Below are 22,221 nucleotides of genomic sequence, written 5' to 3'. Positions count from 1 at the left end.
AGCACGCTCTCCAGAGCGCATTAAGGTTAGTATTAAGCCCTTAAAAAAAAACACCTAGATTACGAGTTTTGCGTTAGGAGGGGTGCGGTGCTAATGAGCAGTTTTCCCTCACCGCTCACTTACAGACAGCGCTGGTATTACGGGCTTTTACAAACCCGACGTTAGCCGCAAAAAAGTAAGCGAAGAGCAAAATTTAGCTCCACATCTCACTTCAATACCAGCGCTGCTTACATTAGCGGGGAGCAGGTAAAACGTGCTTGTGCACAATTTCCCCATAGGAATCAATGGGGGAGAGCAGGCTGGAAAAAAACAACACCTGCAAAAAAGCAGCGTAAAGCTCCTAACGCAGCCCCATTGATTCCTATGGGGAAACACATTTTATGTTTACACCTAACCCCCTAACATGAACCCCATGTCTAAACACCCCTAATCTTACACTTATTAACCCCTAATCTGCCGCCCTTGACATCGCCGACACCAGCATTATATTATTAACCCCTATTTATTATTTTACAGGTAAATTTGTCTTTATTTTAACTAGGTAGTTATTAAATAGTTAATATTGTACCTAGTTAAAATAAATACAAAGTTGCCTGTAAAATAAAAATAAACCCTAAGCTAGCTACAATGTAACTATTAATTATATTGTAGCTATCTTAGGGTTTATTTTATAGGTAGGTATTTAGTTTTAAATAGGAATAATTTAGTGAATTGTATTAATTTTATTTAGATTTATTTAAATTAAATTATATTTAAGTTAGGGGGTGTTAAGTTTAGGGTTAGACTTAGGTTTAGGGGTTAATACATTTAATATAGTGGCGGCGACGTTGGGGGTGGCAGATTAGGGGTTAATAAATGTAGGTAGGTGGCGGCGATGTTAGGGATAGCAGATTAGGGGTTAATAATATTTAACTAGTGTTTGTGATGCGGGAGTGCGGCGGTTTAGGGGTTAATATGTTTATTATAGTGGCGGTGATGCCCGGTTCAGCAGATTAGGGGTTCAAAATTTTATTTTAGTGTTTGCAATGTGGGGGGGGGGCTCGGTTTAGGGGTTAAAAGGTAGTTTATGGGTGTTAGTGTACTTTTTTCACTTTAGTTAAGAGTTTTATGCTACGGCATTGTTGTGTAAAACTCTTAACCACTGACTTTAAAATGCAGTACCAGTCTTGACAGGAGAGGGTCTACCGCTCACTTTTTGGCAGACTCGTAATACCGGCGCTATGCAAGTCCCATTGAAAATATAGGATACGCAATTGACGTTAAGTGTATTTGCGGTATTTCCGAGTCTGGCCAAAAAAGTGAGCAGTACAACTGTACCTTTGAGACTCGTAATACCAGCAGGCGTTAAAAAGCAGCGTTGGGACCGGCCAACGCTGCTTTTTAACCCTAACGCAAAACTCGTAATCTAGGTGAAAGGAAACAAAAACAAATGATTTTATTCAGATTTTTTTTTGTTTTCTTTCATTTTTTGGTGCATTCATTCAGATATTCATTTTGTTAAAACAAAAAACTATTTTCGTCACAGCAAGTGGTGACTGGTAGCTGGGTAGTTGGTTCAATGCATGTACTACAGCTGGTTAGGGATAGGGTTTCCGGTATTTAACCGGACAGTCTAGTATTTTAGCAGGCTGCCCAGTAAAATCTTCACAAAAATACTGGTAATGATATACCGAGTTTTAGCTAAATGTAAAAGACCTCCTATGCCTTAATGCATTACAAATATGAATCAAACAAAAGGAAGAGGCAGACAAGGGGGTCAAATCACTACTGTTTACTTGTGTTACTGGCAACCAGAGGGAAAAAAATATTTATTTGTATGTTAATTGCAGCCAAGGTATAAATGCCAGCTTAGTTGTTAAAAATATACACGGTTGGAACAAGACTGTGAGCTTTTTTTTTGGGGGGGGGGCATTGTGTGACCCCAACTGCTATCGTGATCAGTCAACTAGAGTGTGTCCTGTATTTTCGAGCAGGACAGCTGGCAACTCTAGTTAGAGATCATAGGAAAATAGAATCAGACAGCTCACAACAGGAAACTACAACACAGACAAGTTCAGGTTTAACAAGAAGGAAAACAAGAGGGCGACCCCTAGTGCAAATCAATGTGGAACCAGTGATGAATATCTGTAACTGCTTGCGAATGGATACTCACAAAAAGTAATGCACCTTATAGTGCAAATAAAGCATACTAGGAATATTATGGTGTCCTAGTGCACAAATCCGCCCAAAAAGCACTGTTGGGATCGATGGTGAACTTTAAAAATATCAGGATGATGGAAAAACAGAGAACTCCAGTATCGATAAAAAAGTTTAATTAAAAATATACACAGATCTACAATGACATCTGTAGTAAACTGTGTACTACAGATGTCATTGTAGATCTGTGTATATTTTTAATTAAACTTTTTTATCGATACTGGAGTTCTCTGTTTTTCCATCATCCTGATATTTTTAAAGTTCACCATCGATCCCAACAGTGCTTTTTGGGCGGATTTGTGCACTAGGACACCATAATATTCCTAGTATGCTTTATTTGCACTATAAGGTGCATTACTTTTTGTGAGTATCCATTCGCAAGCAGTTACAGATATTCATCACTGGTTCCACATTGATTTGCACTAGGGGTCGCCCTCTTGTTTTCCTTCTTGATTTCCAGATTACAGATATCTTTTCTGCGTTTGGGAGGAGCAGCCCTCAGCAAAGTGCACAGTTAGCTGGGACACTGTGAAGTTCCCAGAACGTTCATCTAGGCATTATCTCTGCCTTCACCCATTGTGAGTATGCTTACTTTTGCATTATTCCTTTTATAATAATTGGCTACACTAGGAGGCGCCCTTTTTTCTGCTCTGTTTCTCAAGTTCAGGTTTAGCTGCAACATTTTGAATAACTTTATATTGAAAAAATTATTATTTATTATTTTCAAATATTGTACTTTCTTTTCTGACTAAAGTGTCCCTTAAATTAGTGTTTCACAACTCCAGTCTTCAGGACCCTTAACAGGCCAGATATTCATTATATCTTAACTAGAGCACAGGTGAAATCATCAGTTTGTGGGTGAAAGCAGGTTAGTAGCCATGGTTACTGATCAGCTGATTATTTCACCTGTGCTCTGGTTAAGATCTGATGAATATCTGGCCTGTTAAGGGTCCTCATGATGTGATTTGGAAAACATTGAACCTAACACTACTAGTATTTAGTGACAGTGTGTTATTTGTGACACCTTACAGCTTCTTGCCATGACCAGCAACCAGAAAGCTTCAGATCTAAGTCACCATGTCCCACCCTTGTACCTATATTACATATGTAACAGTGTTATAGTTCTCTAACTGTTCCTCCATACAATGGAGCTAAGTTGTGACCTCCCCTGCAGCTCCTAACCCTATCCACCATGGACCAGGCCCCCCTGATTACAATGTACCCTTGCTATATAACCAAGTCCCCACCACAATTAACCCTAAGTGGGCTCACCGGACAGCAATTAAAAACAAATTCTCTCTTCCCACTGAATGCATTACTAAACCCCCTACATAGCCCTACACCACCAACACCGACTTATCTCTAGCCATCTCTTCCGAATTAATCTAACCTCTTCTGTAAATAAAAACAACTCCACAATCTTCCCATCACAAACACCTCCAAGCAAATTAAATCTAAAACTCCCCTTGCCAACCCTAAACCTTTCACAAATATCTCTCCCAATTACCAAAACTTTCCTTGGTATTTAAAAATAAAATAAAAAAATAACTGCCCCATAAAATGACCTTACCTGAAGTTAGACTGATTAGCTATACAAAAGGGGATGGGACAAGAGCTCCAAAATTAGAGCTGACCATAGTTTGGTCAGCTCTACATTTGGAGCGCTTGTCCCATCCCCTATTGTATAGCTAATCAATTTTGATCCCTGTTTTGGAGATTACAGCGATCCAATAGGGATTTATAGTTTAGACCATACTAGGTAGCTCCTACACCACCTCTGTTGTTTTGTATCTGAAGTGAGACTGAAGAATCATATATATATATATATATATATATATATATATATGCTAGTTAAGTTATGTTTTATATATATATATATATATATATATATATATATATAATTTATTTTTTATTTATTTATTTTTAAGAGAAAATATTTTTTGAATTATTAGTTTTTTTGGGAAGAGTGTTAGAAAAATGAATTTGGTGTTAGGGGGTACTTGCAAAGGGGACATTGAGAAAGTGATTTAGTGGGGTAGGTATTAGCAAAGAGGGGTCAAGTCTTAGAATTAATAAGGTTATTTGTGCTGGGGGTCATGTAGCGGTATCCCTTGGGTGTTGGAAAATATTGATATTAAGATGGTAGTTAGGTTTAATTCACTCTGGGGAACAGGTTTCTGATAGGATTGTGGTTCTGTTAATAGCAGGTTACACTCATTGGCAGAGAGAGAAATAACACAAAAACATTTTTTGAGCACTATATTGCAATGTAGTTGTCTCTTTTTTATTTTTTATTAAGTTTAAAATATTACATATGGTACAAAAAATGGAGCAACACAGAACAAGAAAAACATTAGAAAACGTACAAAGAAAAGACAATTACATAAAATGGTAAAAAATGGTAATATATATATATATATACACACAGATTAAATCTTTATTGTTAGGGTCTATCGTGTATTTTATCAGGGATAAGGGAAATTATCCATAAATGCTAAAGCCCAGCCAGGAGTGAGGAGGTAACATAGGTGTCTCTCTTTCATATCCAAAACCCTGCAAAGTGATATAAACAGCTCTCAAGCTAACTAAGGGACCTTGCAGTACCAATAAGAATATAATCTCACCAGAAAGTGTGGAGGATTTTTCAGAATTTCTACTGCATTTTAACTCTACAATATAATTTGTTTTTATAAATCAGAAAAGGGCTGAGGGAAATCACAGTACCATTAGTCTGTGAATATAACAGGGTATTAAAGACCGTGAAAGATTTACCATTTTACATTTTGAGGGAAAAACTACAAATATAAAAATATAAAATAGTTTCGGGGCCTGAGACGTTGAGACATGAACACAAAACAGAACACAAAGCTACATTCTATTCCAGGACGGGACACTGAGACAGACAAAAGCACCATCTCCTACCTGGAACATGGAAATGTTTAGGGGTCTGAGCGTATGTTGGTGTTAGTGGGCGGCTGTCTGGTCGATAAGGGAGTGGGGAGTTCCTGCCGCTGGATGGCTCAGTGCCTCCAATGAAAAAAACGAATAGAAATGAAACACAGAAAAAGCATAAAGAAATCCGAAGGAAAAAAAAAACGCTGAAGAAATTTAATTCATTAAAATAAAATTATTTAAATTAAAATAAATTAAATATTAAACAGTAGTCAAAAACAAAAAATATATTTAACAGGAAGAAAGAATAAATAAATAGGATTTTAAAGTAAGTGGAAACACAGTTTGTAGCATTGGGTGATTTTTAAAGAGACATTGAACACTAAATTCATTTTATAAGCATAGTATTGAGATTATTCCCAGCCTCCCTCTAGTCATGGGTGTCGCAATGTGGAAATCTAGCTTTCACTACAGTCCAGTGCTGAAGTGTTTGCACATGTGCAGTACCTCTTTCAGTTACCTGCAGAGTTACATAATAGCAGCACCCATGCTTATAAGGAGGTGCCTGAAATGTATTTAGTATTTAGTGTCCTTTAAAGGGACATTCAACACCTCCTTTTGTGTGTGCTTGTTCTACACTTCCTGGATAGGTCAAAAAGCACATTTTGTAACCTAGGTTTTCTTCACAATGCTGCAAATTGCCAAAGCCAGCTATTGATTTTCAGAATTTTGATGAACACATACAGTGGGCTACAAAATGTGCCTCTATGCCTTTGGGACACGCACAATGTTAACACAAAAGCAAGAAACGCTTAATGGCCATTTAACAAAACTGAGACACGTAGGGCTAGAATACGAGTGGAGACCAAAAGTTTGGGCACAAGTGATATTGGGTTTTCGCAAATGTTTGCACGCAGGTTAAATTGCACTGGTATTACAAGTTGAAAGTAACACAATCGCTTGAGCGCAATTCAAGTTAAAACTCGCAAGGGTTAGCACATCCTCAGAACTGTGATTAACTGTTTCAAAAAACAAAAAAAAGTGTCACAATACACATCAAAAATACATTACAAAGTACAGTTACAATCATAATAACACCATCTGATAAAAATGATTTCTAAAATATATCGCACAAAAAAGTTATAAGGTCTTAAAGATATAAGGGGGTGTTAGAAAAAAAAGTCTGCAAAGGGCTTTATGATTAAGATACAAACATATTCATGTCTAAAGATGTATATATATATATATATATATATATATATATATATATATATATGTCTACATATGTGTGCATATGTATTTATAAGTGTATATATGTATTTACATTCATATAAACACATAAATACACATGTACACACCATATATATATATATATATATATATATATATATATATATATATATATATATATAAAGAAGGGATGAGATAGCGCTAAACAATAATCTAGAGGTTCAGCAAGTGCAGATAGAATTATCAATAATATGATAGATATCAAATCTAAACAATTAGAAACAAGTAGAATAAATAAGACAAACAAATCAATCTCTCCTTATACACAAAAAGACAGTAATAAAAGAGTATAAGTTATAGATATAACACAAGGAGGAGGTAGCTGGTAGGTGTTGCACTTACAAGAAAATGCCTCAATCATATGAGGTAAGTGGCCGCATCTGTCAGAGTAATGCCTCCGGTTTGATCTCGGACTGTATCCGTGGTAGAATGTGTTTTAGTTCTTCTCTGCTTGGAGTATGGTGCGCTTGCTTGAGGTGAGAATTCTTAGATATTCCTCCGTGAATCCGGTGGTTATGCAGAGTAAAAAACACAAGGAAGGGCCATAGCGTAATACAGTTTTTAATAAAGACAAAAGTTAAAACACGCCAAGTGTCTACTTACATCTAAATCCCTCAAACATATGAGATATGATTAAAACCCATAAAAACACACACATAGTACTCAGAGAATCTTCAGGACACTTCCGTATTCACAGAATGCTTAGCAAGTTAAAAAGAAGTCCCAATAGACGATCCGCGATCTCTTCAAACCCTCTGAGGAAGAAGGATTGATTAAACCTAGGGATGATTCCTTGGGACATTAGCTATGTACTTTTACACCATTTTGGTGTTTTAGGTTTTAAGAGATTGCGGATCGTCTATTGGGACTTCGTTTTAACTTGCCAAGCATTCTGTGAATACGGAAGTGTCCTGAAGATTCTCTGAGTACTATGTGTGTGTTTTTTATGGGTTTTAATCATATCTCATATGTTTGAGGGATTTAGATGTAAGTAGGCACTTGGCGTGTTTTAACTTTTGTCTTTATTAAAAACTGTATTACGCTATGGCCCTTCCTTGTGTTTTTTACTCTGCATAACCACCGGATTCACGGAGGAATATCTAAGAATTCTCACCTCAAGCAAGCGCACCATACTCCAAGCAGAGCTAAAAACACCTTCTACCACGGATACAGTCCGAGATCAAACCGGAGGCATTACTCTGACAGATGCGGCCCATTACCTCATATGATTGAGGTATTTTCTTGTAAGTGCAATACCTACCGGCTACCTCCTCCTTGTGTTATATCTATAACTTTTACTCTTTTATTACTGTCTTTTTGTGTATAAGGAGAGATTGATTTTTTGCCATATTTATTCTACTTGTTTCTAAGGGGTATATTTTGATGTCCCGTGTTTATGGCGAGCCTTCAGGCTCCATAACCTGTCCGCCTGCTCTGAGGCGGCGGACAGACATCGCCAGAAATCAACCCTATCAAATACGATCAGATTGATTGACACCCTCTGCTAGTGACTGATTGGCCGCGAATCTGCAGGGGGCGGCATTGCACCAGGAATTCACAAGAACTGCTGGTGCAATGATAAATGCAGAGAGCGCATGCTATCGGCATTTATCAATGTGCAGCGGACATGATCCCCAATATTGGATTGTGTCCGCTCGCACAATGATAATTCGGCACCTAATTGTTTAGATTTGCTATCTATCATATTGTCGATAATTTCATCCACAATTGCTGAACCTCTAGGTTATTGTATAGTGCTGTTTTATCCCTTCTTCTCTTTTGCATTGTTTTCCCTTCTTCTTACTTCTTAGTGAGGTTAAGTTTTGTGGGTTATACCCTCTGAGATTATAGCAGCTGTATAAGATCTTGACCGTTTGCATTGAAAGTAGTGAGTGTTGCAGCGCTAACTTTTTGTGCAGCTTGTCCTCTTTCCCTAGGGGGTTGAAGGCATTATATTCCCTGTTTGAGATATATATATATGGAAAAGACTAAGTCCCATATTTGTAGTCAATGTAATCCAACAATTTATTAGAGCCATATAGGTGAAAGGTGTGCTCCCTAGAATGTATAGATATATATTGTACCAAAATATCATCAGATATATAGAAATATGTATTTATGAATAAATTGAACAAATTCTGCTATGTGCAGAACATTTGAATGTGAAATATTTATATTGTCATCTCGGGTTAGTGCACTTGAGAATATTCAATCAGGTTTGCACGAAAGTTGGGTGCTAGGCTTTTTCCCACTTTTTTTTGCTCCATTGACTTCTATGGGGGAATAGGTTATTGCGGGTGCAATATTGTAAGTTCAGCTTTTTTGCGCACGTCGGGTTAGCATGAGAGCGATAACTTTTTACTTTCAACTCGTAACACGAGCACAATCCAACAGCACAAAAAGTTTACTTCTAGTGCAATTAGCGCTATAGCAAAAGCGCTAAATAGTGCTCCACTCTTAGTCTGGTCCTTAGGGTGGAGAATGTGGTGCAATTTGCTGCAATACTATATTGTGTGATTTGATTAACTTTAAACATAAAGAGACATTGTATTCAATATTGCCTTTCTTTGTTTTATCTAAGAGATGGCATTTAAAATATATCACTATATATATATATATATATATATATATAAATAAATAAAACCTTCCACAAAACCTAGCAGTAGCACTTGCTGGTTTTTAACAAACTGCCATTTATTAGAACAAAATAATAATTTGCATTTTATTTATTTTCTCCCCTCTCTCTCTCTCCACCAATAGAGTACTGGGAGTTGCCCTTATGAGCCAGTAAGCATGAACTGAAAGTAAAACAATAATACTGTTATATTAGGTTTTTGCTTGCCATTTCTTCAGATCAAAATAAAAAAAAAATATTGTCAAGATGTTTAAAGTCTGCTCTTCTGCTCTTCTTGAGTACAATGTCCCTTTAAGTGTGGTATTGCCATTCTTTACAGCTACAAAATTGTGGCAAAATATATTTTTTATATTTTTGGTTAGTGTTTGTTTTAGTCATGAGAATTGAACCAAACTGTATTTTAATTATATTATTCAATTCCTAGTTTGTGTAAAAGACCTCAATCAGATAAAAAAAAACCTCTTGCAATTGGATGACAAAAAACACAGAGTTAAGATGTCCTAATATTTAAGGATACTACTGCATGCAACCGTCAGCTGTCATTGTTGCCTGTTAAAGGGGCATGAACAATTAAAGTTTCATGATTCAAATACAGTGTAGAATAGAAAGAAAAAAAAAGTCCCTTTGTTGAAATGTAACGCCTTTCCGCGCACGTACCTCAAATTCAATATCATTGTTACAAACATAGTTACAAACACTGTTACCATATAGTGTTCTAGACACATGGTCTTGGAATGTATTATTATAATGATATGCTGTAAACCTTACCAATGAAACTAGCACAAACACAGACCAGTACCTGATTGTAAAAATTAATAACTCACCCCATTTGCTGTATTCATATCATTTTAATGATTTAAAAATATTATATGTGTAATAATACTTTAGAAAAAGTTATCAAATCAATTATTTACAAAAATATTAAACTGTATAAAAATCTTTGATATGGTTTTCTAAATCATTGGAATTAGGGTTGCACCGATACCGATACTAGTATCGGTATCGGTACCGATACCAAGTATTTGCATGAGTACTTGTACTCGTGCAAATGCACCAATACTTAAACCGATACCTCCACTTCCTACCAATATGGGGGTCGATCCGATATAGATCGTAGTTTGCGGCGCAAGCGAGGGAACCCGCGACGCCCGCAGTTTCAGCTCGCAACTCGAGCTATACCATATATGTCGCCGTCAGATGCTAACGTGCCGTAAGTCTGACAAACCAGCGATGTCCAGAAATCTGCGCAAGTACAAATTTCTGGCGTCGCCAGTGACTTGCGGCACGTTAGAAACTGCCGGCGCCTACAAAACCTGACTAAAGTCTAAATCACCCGCACTGTCTAACACGCCTCCCTAACATAGCCCGACACGTCTAACCCTCTATCCGCTATCCCCCCTCACTAGCCTAACAATAAAATATGTATTAACCCCTAAACCGCCGCTCCCGGAGCCCGCCGCTACCTAATAAAGTTATTAACCCCTAAACCGCCGCCAGCTATATTAAATCTATAACCCCCTAAAGTGAGCCCAAAACACTGCCGCCATCTACCTTACCTACCCCCTAAAGTGAGCCCCTGCCCCGCCGCTATCTATATTAAATTATTCAACCCCTAATCTAATCCCCCACCCCGCCGCCATCTATATTAAATTATTTAACCCCTAAAATACTAAACTATCCCTACCACTAAACCTAAGTCTAACCCTACAAATAGCCCTGAAAAGGGCTTTTTGCGTGGCATTGCCCCAAAGTAACAGCTCTTTTGCCAGCCCTTAAAAGGGCTTTTGGCGGGCTTTGTCACAAAGTAAACTGCTCTTTTGCCTACAATCTACATCCCCCTACACCACGGCCACCTATAATAACTATATTAACCCTAATTATATTAGGGTTAATATAGTTAATATAGTTATTATATTATATATATTAACTATATTAACCCTAATTAGATTAGGGTTCATATAGTTAATATCGTTATTATATATATATATATATAAAGTATAATAACCCTATCTAACTCTAACATCCTAACTAAACTCTTATTAAAATAAATCTAATATTAATATTAATAATTAAAATATTCCTATTTAAATATAAATACTGTCACAAATATCTCAGGATTCAGCTCCTAAGGAGTTAACTTTGTGCAGCTTGCACTCAAAACAGTTATTTGTTTTCAAGAAGAATTGTGTTTGTATTTTCTTTGAAGTGCCAGAACCCTCTAACTAGCCACCAAATGCTAGTGTGTATGCATTGAGTCATAAAATCACTGAAGCTCTTAGTCACAGAGATACACAGGATAAAGTTTATGGCTTAAGCTGTCAATAGAATGCATGATGCAAAACAGGCCCTTCATTACAAAAACTGACCAGGTCACTGACAGGACATTGGTATATTATGTACATATGTGGGTTAAAAGTGTTATAACCTTAACGGCAGGTAAATATGACAACCTATGGCATATTTGATATCAAACTGGTTCTCCCAATAAAACTAAGAGGTTCTAAATATGTAAATATAGAAATTTCTTACCTAGCAGGAATGATAATGGATTGTATAAATTCAGGCAAGAAATTTAGTCTATTGAAGTTTGTAAAGACAGTGGGGTTTCTTAGCCCGCCCAGGAGGGTGTGGTTAAGCAACATGATCTCTGAGAAGTAGGTTTAAGAATCTTATTTTTTAACAATAAGATTGTCATTCTTACAAGGGGAGCTGCTGTACAGAAGTAAGGAGCCATAATTTTCATGCCAGCCCCTGGCGCAGATCTTGAAGACTAGGAAAGTATTCAATTCTGTTTTTCTCCTTTTTATTTTAAAATACTGTTTGCGTGTGTAATTTTATTTGTAACAACTTTTTATTAATAATGCATTGTGCATAATATTTTTGGCATAATAAATAATTCCTTTATTAAGTTTGGCCTTTGTCTAATAATTGAACCACGTTACTGAAAGAGACTGGAATATTAGAACTGTATAATTTTAGGTTATTTTCTGCTAAATTGTATTTCTAGAGTTAATGTGTAAAGTCTGGGGTTTTCCTTAAGATTTTCCCTTTAATAAATTTTAAGTGGTGGCAGCATTTGAGCTATAGGATTTATAGTTTATTGTGGGTGGCATTACAAGGGAGTGTTGGGCATTTCTCTTACGTCTAGTACAGATTAAGGGAATGCAAATTAACTCTTGCACCCACTAAACTGAATCACAAGCTTGCCTGGTGTGGCTAGATTGTGACCTATAGGTGACAGAAAAGGGGGCTGAAAACCCTTTCTGTGCCAAATAAGTGACTGGCGCAGGGTTGGATAACCTTGGTTCGTCACAAATTGGTGGGCAGCGGTGTAGATAATTTTTTTTATTATTAGATTTTAGTGCTTGTGGATTTGCTAGTGTGAAAATCCCGGTACTAAAAGAAATTGTTTCTTACAATTTCCAAAGGCTAAAACTCAGTGCATTATATAGTCACACATTGCAAACAGTCCCCTTCCCTATTCTCTGTTTTTCTTTTCTATTTTATTTTTGCTATGGAGGCATACGAGCAGCGATCTAGAGAGGCACTGATACTCCTATGCCAGGAGCGGGATATTCCAATACGTTCAAAGAACAAAGATTCACTAATACAAGCTCTTGTTGAATATGATAACAGCCAAATCACACCAGTTGAAGTCTCAGGAGAGATGTCTGCAGCTGTGGGCGGTGATTCATCAGGATCTGGGGATCCATTGGACTGTTATTTGCAAACTGTTCTTAAACATATGGGCTCAGTGGATGCAAGTTTGCGCATGGAACTGATTACAAAGTTTTATGAAAGACAGGCTGCTGTAGCTGAGAGAGAGGCTCTGGCAGCTGAAAGACAGGCGGCTGAACGACAGGCGGAGAGAGAGTATCAGCTAAAGCTTGCATGGTTGGAGAGAGGGATGGTCTCACCTGTTGTTAGTGAACCTAGAGACCCCCCTGCTCCCAGAGTGCGTGCAGAGAATTTTCCCACCCTGGAGAAAGATGGAGATGTGGATGTATTCCTGCGTAGCTTTGAGAAAGTTTGCAGACAGTTCCAGTTGCCAAGGGAGCAGTGGGCGAAGTACCTTACCCCTGGCCTGAAAGGTCCTGCACTGGAGGCGTTTGCTGAACTACCCCCAGAGTTTGATCAGGACTATGATTCCATTAAAGCTGCGCTGCAGAGGAGATACAATCTTACTCCTGAAGTTTACCGAAAGAAATTCCGTTCCCTGCAGAAAGGTGTGTCAGAGAGCTATAGTACAGCTGTTGGAAACTTGAGGACAGCCTTTAAACAGTGGGTCAGAGGATTAAAAGTTGCCACTATGGGGGAGCTGGAAGATTTGATTGTGAAGGAGCAATTTATGCAGCTGTGCCCAGCCGGAGTTCAAGAATGGGTTTTAGATCGGAAGCCCATAACAGCATTGGAAGCTGGCGAGCTGGCTGATTTTTACACAGCTAACAGGTCTCCAGAGAATGGGAGGAAATCCTTTTCTAAGGGGGGATCCACCTGTAAAGGAGCTGCTGCACGACCCCCCTTCACAAAGCCTGCTGTGCCTTTATCCAGTGTGTCTGCTCCCTCTGGGAAAGGAGGGGCGAGTGCTGCATCTGGGCAGGGGGATACCCGCAGATGTTTTATTTGCAACAAAGTGGGCCACATCAGCTCCACTTGCCCAGAGAGGATTAACTTGGGGCAATCAGATGGAGGGAGTAATCCCTCAGAAGTACCAGCATCTGTTTTGTTTGTTACCTGTCCAGAGGAAAACAACCATGAGAACCTGCAACCTGTGACTGTTGGAGATAAGGTAACCCTAGGGCTAAGGGACACAGGTGCAGAAGTGACTATGGTGCATCCAAAGCTAGTGAACTCTGAGAACATTATCCCTGGAAAGACTCTAGCAGTTAAAGGGATTGGGGGAATGAAACTTGCAGTGCCTATGGCACGTATATATCTTGATTGGGGAGTGGGGAGAGGTTTAAGAAATGTGGGGGTATCTGAAAATATTCCTAATGATGTTTTACTGGGTACTGATTTGGGTAGATTGTTATCTCTTTATGTGCCTGACAATGCTACATGTGACCTAGTGACATTAGTTGCAGACCCTTATGTGGAAAGGGCTGTGTGTAAAAATGCTCAGAGACATTATGACCAGGAGGGAGGACAGAGTGCATGTGTGCGCAGGGCTGTGCCTGAACTGGGGGTGTCTGTGCTGAGAGGTGAATCTGTGAGAGAAGAGACTGACTGGGGAGAACGACAGACAGACGGTGTGTGTCTTCCTGTACTTAAACCAGCAGTATCGGCAGAATTACCATTAGCTGTTGGGGGAGAAAGGCAGATAGACTGTGTGGGTCTGTCTGTGCTGGAACCAAGTTTAGCTGTACGGGAAGAGCTTGTCTGTGAGAGAAGGCAGATGAGGGGTGCGTGTCTGTCTGTGATTGAATCAGTGTATTCTATAGAAGGAGGTGAGATTGACGGGGGAGAGAATGACTGGGTGACTGGGCCGCTGGATGATGTGTGCCAGTCTCTGCCAGGGACAATTCTGTACCCTGTGAAAAGACACAATAGTTGGGATAAATGGCAGAAGGAAGATGTGTGCTTGTCTGCACCAGTGTCAAAAGGATACCAGATTCTGTGTGATTATGCAAAGTGGCAGACTGACTGTGAGAGAGAGCAGAGGGGCAAACTAGCCCACTCTAGGACAGAAGCAGCAAAGCCACAGATTTCAGACTGTGTGGGGGAGGAGGGTACAGGATACTCTTTGAGGGACCCCCAGAATGAGTGTGAAAGATTGTGGGTGACAGAGACCCCAGTAACCTCAGCTGTGACCTATAAACAGACTGCACAGGCTAGGGGACAGAGACTGACACAGACTGCAGGCACAGGGGGGAGGAGTACAGAGAAGTGTATTTACACAGTGTCACAAATATCTCAGGATTCAGCTGCTAAGGAGTTAATTCTGTGTAGCTTGCACTCAAAACAGTTATTTGTTTTCAAGAAGAATTGTGTTTGTATTTTCTTTGAAGTGCCAGAACCCCCTAAATAGCCACCAAATGTTAGTGTGTATGCATTGGGTCATAAAGTCACTGAAACTCTTAGTCACAGAGATACACAGGATAAAGTTTATGGCTTAAGCTGTCAATAGAATGCCTGATGCAAAACAGGCTCTTCATTACAAAAACTGACCAGGTCACTGACAGGACATTGGTATATTATGTACATATGTGGGTTAAAGCTGTTATAACCTAAAGGCAGGTAAATATGACAACCTATGGCATATTTGATATCAAACCGGTTCTCCCAATAAAACTAAGGAGGTTCTAAATATGTAAATATAGAAATTTCTTACCTAGCAGGAATGATAATGGGTTGTATAAATTCAGGCAAGAAATTAGTCTATTGAAGGTTGTAAAGACAGGGGGGTTTCTTAGCCCGCCCAGGAGGGTTAAAGTGTAAAGGGGGATCCACCTGTAAAGGAGCTGCTGCACGACCCCCCTTCACAAAGCCTGCTGTGCCTTTATCCAGTGTGTCTGCTCCCTTTGGGAAAGGAGGGGCGAGTGCTGCATCTGGGCAGGGGGATACCCGCAGATGTTTTATTTGCAACAAAGTGGGCCACATCAGCTCCACTTGCCCAGAGAGGATTAACTTGGGGCAATCAGATGGAGGGAGTAATCCCTCAGAAGTACCAGCATCTGTTTTGTTTGTTACCTGTCCAGAGGAAAACAACCATGAGAACCTGCAACCTGTGACTGTTGGAGATAAGGTAACCCTAGGGCTAAGGGACACAGGTGCAGAAGTGACTATGGTGCATCCAAAGCTAGTGAACTCTGAGAACATTATCCCTGGAAAGACTCTAGCAGTTAAAGGGATTGGGGGAATGAAACTTGCAGTGCCTATGGCACGTATATATCTTGATTGGGGAGTGGGGAGAGGTTTAAGAAATGTGGGGGTATCTGAAAATATTCCTAATGATGTTTTACTGGGTACTGATTTGGGTAGATTGTTATCTCTTTATGTGCCTGACAATGCTACATGTGACCTAGTGACATTAGTTGCAGACCCTTATGTGGAAAGGGCTGTGTGTAAAAATGCTCAGAGACATTATGACCAGGAGGGAGGACAGAGTGCATGTGTGCGCAGGGCTGTGCCTGAACTGGGTGTGTCTGTGCTGAGAGGTGAAGCTGTACGAGGAGATGCTGACTGGGGAGAACGACAGACAGACGGTGTGTGTCTTCCTGTACTTAAACCAGCAGTATCGGCAGAATTACCATTAGCTGTTCAGGGAGAAACTGATAGTGGAGAAAGACCGATAGACTGTGTGGGTCTGTCAGTGCCTGAACTGAGTTTACCTGTACAGGGAGGAGCTGTTTGTGAGAGAAGGCAGATGAGGGGTGCGTGTCTGCCTGTGATTGAATCAGTGGATTCTATAGAAGGAGGTGAGATTGACAGGGGAGAGAATGACTGGGTGACTGGGCCGCTGGATGATGTGTGCCAGTCTCGGCCAGGGACAATTCTGTACCCTGTGAAAAGACACAATGGTTGTGATAAATGGCAGAAGGAAGATGTGTGCTTGTCTGCACCAGTGTCAAAATGATACCAGATTCTGTGTGATTATGCAAAGTGGCAGACTGACTGTGAGAGAGAGCAGGGGGGCAAACTAGCCCACTCTAGGACAGAAGCAGCAAAGCCACAGATTTCAGACTGTGTGGGGGAGGAGGATACAGGATACTCTTTGAGGGGCCCCCAGAATGAGTGTGAAAGATTGTGGGTGACAGAGACCCCAGTAACCTCAGCTGTGACCTATAAACAGACTGCACAGGCTAGGGGACAGAGACTGACACAGACTGCAGGCACAGGGGGGAGGAGTACAGAGAAGTGTATTTACACAGCCCCACCGTGCCATTCAGCAAATACACTGATAGATGTGCAGCATCAGTGTCCCCAGCAGTTAGAACCCACAGTGAGGAGAAGGGGGGCAGTTAGTCAACCCCCTACCAACCATAACAGAGTGCAGGAGTACAGGAATTCAAGAGCCTATGGTAGTTAAGCAGCAACTGACAGCACACAATATGCTTAGAGAGCACACCATAGGTAGCAAGACACTAGGTTTCACAGGCACCTCTGTAACAGGGGATGATGTGTTGTTCAGGGATAAGATGCCAACCTTATTGGGGGAGGTACCTGCAAAACCCAGAGATGCCATATTCACACAAAAACAGTTGCAGGAGTTTACTGCCAGAGAGGGAGTGTGTGAGATGGTCCATAATGTTCTTGTACTCACGCCCATGAGACAGAACAAACTAGAGGCTGCATGGGAGGGGCCCTGCAATATATTCAATCGGTTGGGTAGAGCAACTAGTGTGTCACTTTTAAAAGGAGGGCATCCTGCTGCCAAAACTGCTAGGTGCAATCTGTCTGGCAATGGTGTTCTCACCGCAAGGGGAAGCTCCTTTTGATACGCATCGGGAGTGGCTCGTAGCCACCCCCTTTTGCGTCTCCTATTGGGGGAGGTGTCACAAATATCTCAGGATTCAGCTGCTAAGGAGTTAATTCTGTGTAGCTTGCACTCAAAACAGTTATTTGTTTTCAAGAAGAATTGTGTTTGTATTTTCTTTGAAGTGCCAGAACCCCCTAAATAGCCACCAAATGTTAGTGTGTATGCATTGGGTCATAAAGTCACTGAAACTCTTAGTCACAGAGATACACAGGATAAAGTTTATGGCTTAAGCTGTCAATAGAATGCCTGATGCAAAACAGGCTCTTCATTACAAAAACTGACCAGGTCACTGACAGGACATTGGTATATTATGTACATATGTGGGTTAAAGCTGTTATAACCTAAAGGCAGGTAAATATGACAACCTATGGCATATTTGATATCAAACCGGTTCTCCCAATAAAACTAAGAGGTTCTAAATATGTAAATATAGAAATTTCTTACCTAGCAGGAATGATAATGGGTTGTATAAATTCAGGCAAGAAATTAGTCTATTGAAGGTTGTAAAGACAGGGGGGTTTCTTAGCCCGCCCAGGAGGGTGTGGTTAAGCAACCTAATCTCTGAAAAGTAGGGTTTAAGAATCTTATTTTTTAACAATAAGATTGTCATTCTTACAAGGGGAGCTGCTGTACAGAAGTAAGGAGCCATCATTTTCATGCCAGCCCCTGGCGCAGATCTTGAAGACTAGGAAAGTATTCAATTCTGTTTTTCTCCTTTTTATTTTAAAATACTGTTTGCGTGTGTAATTTTATTTGTAACAACTTTTTATTAATAATGCATTGTGCATAATATTTTTGGCATAATAAATAATTCCTTTATTAAGTTTGGCCTTTGTCTAATAATTGAACCACGTTACTGAAAGGGACTGGAATATTAGAACTGTATAATTTTAGGTTATTTTCTGCTAAATTGTATTTCTAGAGTTAATGTGTAAAGTCTGGGGTTTTCCTTAAGATTTTTCCTTTAATAAATTTTAAGTGGTGGCAGCATTTGAGCTATAGGATTTATAGTTTATTGTGGGTGGCATTACAAGGGAGTGTTGGGCACTTCTCTTACGTCTAGTACAGATTAAGGGAATGCGAATTAACTCTTGCACCCACTAAACTGAATCACAAGCTTGCCTGGTGTGGCTAGATTGTGATACAGCCAATCGGATTGAACTTGAATCTGATTGGCTGATTCAATCAGCCAATCAGATTTTTCTACCTTAATTCCGATTGGCTGATAGAATCCTATCAGCCAATCGGAATTCGGCGGACGCCATCTTGGATGACGTCATTTAAAGGAACCTCATTCATCGGGAAGTTGTCGTGCCGGATGGATGCTCCGCGGCGGAGGAGCGAACAAAGAAGATTGAAGATGCCGATTTGCTTGAAGACATCACCGATGGAAGAAGACTCTCTGCCGCTTGCTTCAAGACATTGCCCGGATGGAAGAAGACTTCACTGCCGCTTGCTGGAAGACATCGCCCGGATCGGATGAGGAGTTCTGCCCGGGGGGGTGAATACAAGGTAGGGAGATCTTCAGGGGGGGTAGTGTTAGGTTTATTTAAGGGGGGTTTGGGTTAGATTAGGGGTATGTGGGTGGTGGGTTGTAATGTTGCGGGGTGGTATTGTGGTTTTTTTTTGCAGGCAAAAGAGCAGTTTTCTTTGGGGCATGCCCCCACAAAAGGCCCTTTTAAGGGCTGGTAAGGTAAAAGAGCTTTGAACTTTTTTTTAATTTAGAATAGGGTAGGTATTTTTTTTTATTTTGGGGGTTTATTATTTTATTAGGGGGCTTAGAATAGGTGTAATTAGCTTAAAAATCTTGTAATCTTTTTTTTATTTTTTGTAATTTAGTGTTTGTTTTTTTTGTAATTTAGTTTAGTTTATTTAATTGTATTTTTAGATAGATATTTGTAGTTTATTTAATTTATTGATAGTGTAGGTGTATTTGTAACTTAGGTTAGGATTTATTTTACAGGTAATTGGGTAATTATTTTAACTAGGTAGCTATTAAATAGGTAATAACTATTTAATAGCTATTATACCTAGTTAAAATAATTAACAATTTACCTGTAAAATAAATATAAACCCTAACATAGCTATAATTTAATTATTAATTACATTGTAGCTATCTTAGGGTTTATTTTATAGGTAAGTATTTAGATTTAAATAGGAATATTTTAGTTTATAATATGAATTAGATTTATTTAATAAGAATTTAGTTAGGGGTGTTAGGGTTAGATAGAGTTAATATAGTTTATATAAATACTATAGTAACTATATTAACCCTAATATAATTAGGGTTAATATAGTTAATATATATAATGTAAAAACTATATTAACTATAATATACTTAGGGTTAATATAGATAATATAGCTGGCGGCGGGGTAGGTAGATTAAATTAGGGGTTAATAATTTTAATATAGATGGCGGCGGTGTAAGGGGTTCACATTAGGGGATAGATCAGTTAGATGGTGGCGGTTTTAGGGGCTCACAGTAGGGGGTTAGTTTATGTAGATGGCGACGGTTTAGGGGTTAAATACTTTATTATGGATTGCGGCGGGGGATCGCGGTTGACAGGGAGATAGACATTGCGCATGCGTTAGGTGTTAGGTTTATTTTAGCAGATCGCGGTTGACCGGGAGATAGACATTGTGCATGCGTTAGGTGTTAGGTTTATTTTAGCAGCCAGTTTAGGGAGTTACTGGGTTCCAATAGTCAGCGTAAGGCTTCTTACGGCTGCTTTTTGTGGCGAGGTGAAAATGGAGTAAGATTTCTCCATTTTCGCCACGTAAGTCCTTACGCTGTATATTGGATACCAAACTGCGCGGGTTTGGTATACCTGCCTATGGCCCAAAAAACTCCGGGCGACGGCAGAAATATACACGCGTAACTTCTAGGTTACGCCGTATATAGGATACCAAACCCGCGCAAATATTGGCGTCGCCGACTTTTGCGGGCGACGATTTTTATCGGATCGACCCCATGCTATCTTGTGGCGTTTTTTCAAACTGCATGTTCCCATTTCATTTTAAACTGGAGTGGAGACTAAACTAAAAATTGTTTACTATTGTTCTGCCAATACAAATTGCTGTTATTTGTATTATTGTAGGAGAGATCACTGTACCTCATTCAGACAAACCCCTGAAGTACTGGGCAGTTAAAGGGCCATAATACCCAAATGTTTAAACACTTGAAAGTGATGCAGCATAGCTGTAAAAAGCTGACTAGAAAATATCACCTGAACATCTCTATGTAAAAAAGAAAGATATTTTACCTCAAAAGTTCCTTAGTAGCCACCTCCCATTGTAAAGGATTTCTAAGCAGCATTTTAGTATGTCTGTCCTGGGACAGCTGAAAGGATGAGCCTCGTGAACTCTCATATTATTTCACCAATCAGGTAAAGGAAGCTTACTATGAAATCTCATGAGAGTTAAGTCAAATCTCATGAGATCACAGTAAAAGTAAATCTCTTTGCAGATGATACAAAAATTTGCAACAGAGTGGATGTTCCAGGGGGGGTAGACAAAATGAGAAGTGATATACAACAATTGGAGGATTGGACAAATGACTGGGGTCTAAAGTTTAACACAGCAAAGTGTAAAATAATGCATTTAGGGAAGAAAAATCCAAATGTTAATTACAGACTCAATGACACTTTACTGACTGTTACAGACGAGGAACAGGACTTGGGAATTATTATTTCAGATGATTTAAAACTTAGTAAACAATGTAGTAATGCAGCGAGTAAGGCTAGCAGAATGCTTGGATGTATTGGTAGAGGTATTTGCAGCAGAAATAGTAAGGTTCTTATGCCACTTTATAGATCATTAGTTAGGCCTCATCTTGAGTATTGTGTGCAGTTCTGGAGACCATATCTTCAGAAGGATATTAACAAACTTGAATCTGTGCAAAGGAGGGCTACCAAAATGGTACATGGTCTAAAAAATAAAACTTACCAGGATAGGCTCAATGACCTAAATATGTATAGCTTAGAGGAGAGAAGGGAAAGAGGTGATATGATAGCAACTTTCAAGTACATTAAAGGGTTTAGTAAAACTGAGGCTGTGGGTATTTTACATAAAATGGAAAATTCAAGAACAAGGGGTCATGAGCTCAAGCTAAAGGGTAGTAGATTCAGAAGTAATTTGAGGAAGCACTTCTTTACAGAAAGAGTGATTGATTTATGGAATAAACTTCCTCAAGAGGTAGTAGCAACAAACACTGTGGGGGACTTTAAAAATGCATGGGACAAGCATAGGGCTATCCTACGAACTAGATAAGTTTATACTGTTAGGTAAGGTCGGGCAGACTTGCTGGGCCTATGGCTCTTATCTGCCGTCAATATTTATGTTTCTATGTTTCTAAAAGAGTTCATGACCTCAGCACTACTGATGCTGATTGGCTGCTGTTCATTTCTTCATTTTTTTTTTATTTTTACCTGCAGCTGTGATCAGCTGAGTATAACTTTTTACACAGAACTTACTCTGCTGAGCTGAGGAAATTGTGAGGTAAAATATCTTCCTTTTTACATAGAGATGCTCAGGTGATATTTTCCTGTCAGCTTTTTACAGTTATACTGCATTAGTTTCAAGTGATTTAGCATATGAGTATTATGTCCCTTTAATAAACAGATTTGCAGCTCTGGCTAAAATGGCCCAAAAATATATTTCTGCACCATGCAGTAATGTGGAAAGTGAAAGACTGTTCAACTTAGAGTCGAACCTCCATACAAATGTCAGC

General features: G+C 39.3%; 1 protein-coding gene across 1 annotated transcript in view; it reads right to left on the bottom strand.

The window, feature by feature from the left end:
• Positions 1–22,221, bottom strand: part of ABLIM1 (actin binding LIM protein 1) — a 383,296-nt gene that overhangs the window by 49,264 nt on the left and 311,811 nt on the right. The window contains exon 13 of the mRNA XM_053692692.1: positions 5,119–5,223. Coding sequence (XP_053548667.1) covers positions 5,119–5,223 — 105 coding nt within the window. The remainder of the gene's footprint in view (positions 1–5,118; positions 5,224–22,221) is intronic.

The sequence above is a fragment of the Bombina bombina genome, chromosome 9 (assembly GCF_027579735.1).
Source record: "Bombina bombina isolate aBomBom1 chromosome 9, aBomBom1.pri, whole genome shotgun sequence".
NCBI classification, from domain to species: Eukaryota; Metazoa; Chordata; class Amphibia; order Anura; family Bombinatoridae; genus Bombina; species Bombina bombina.
Note: the sequence above shows the minus strand (reverse complement) of the source record. Positions and strands in the feature narration are given on the sequence as shown.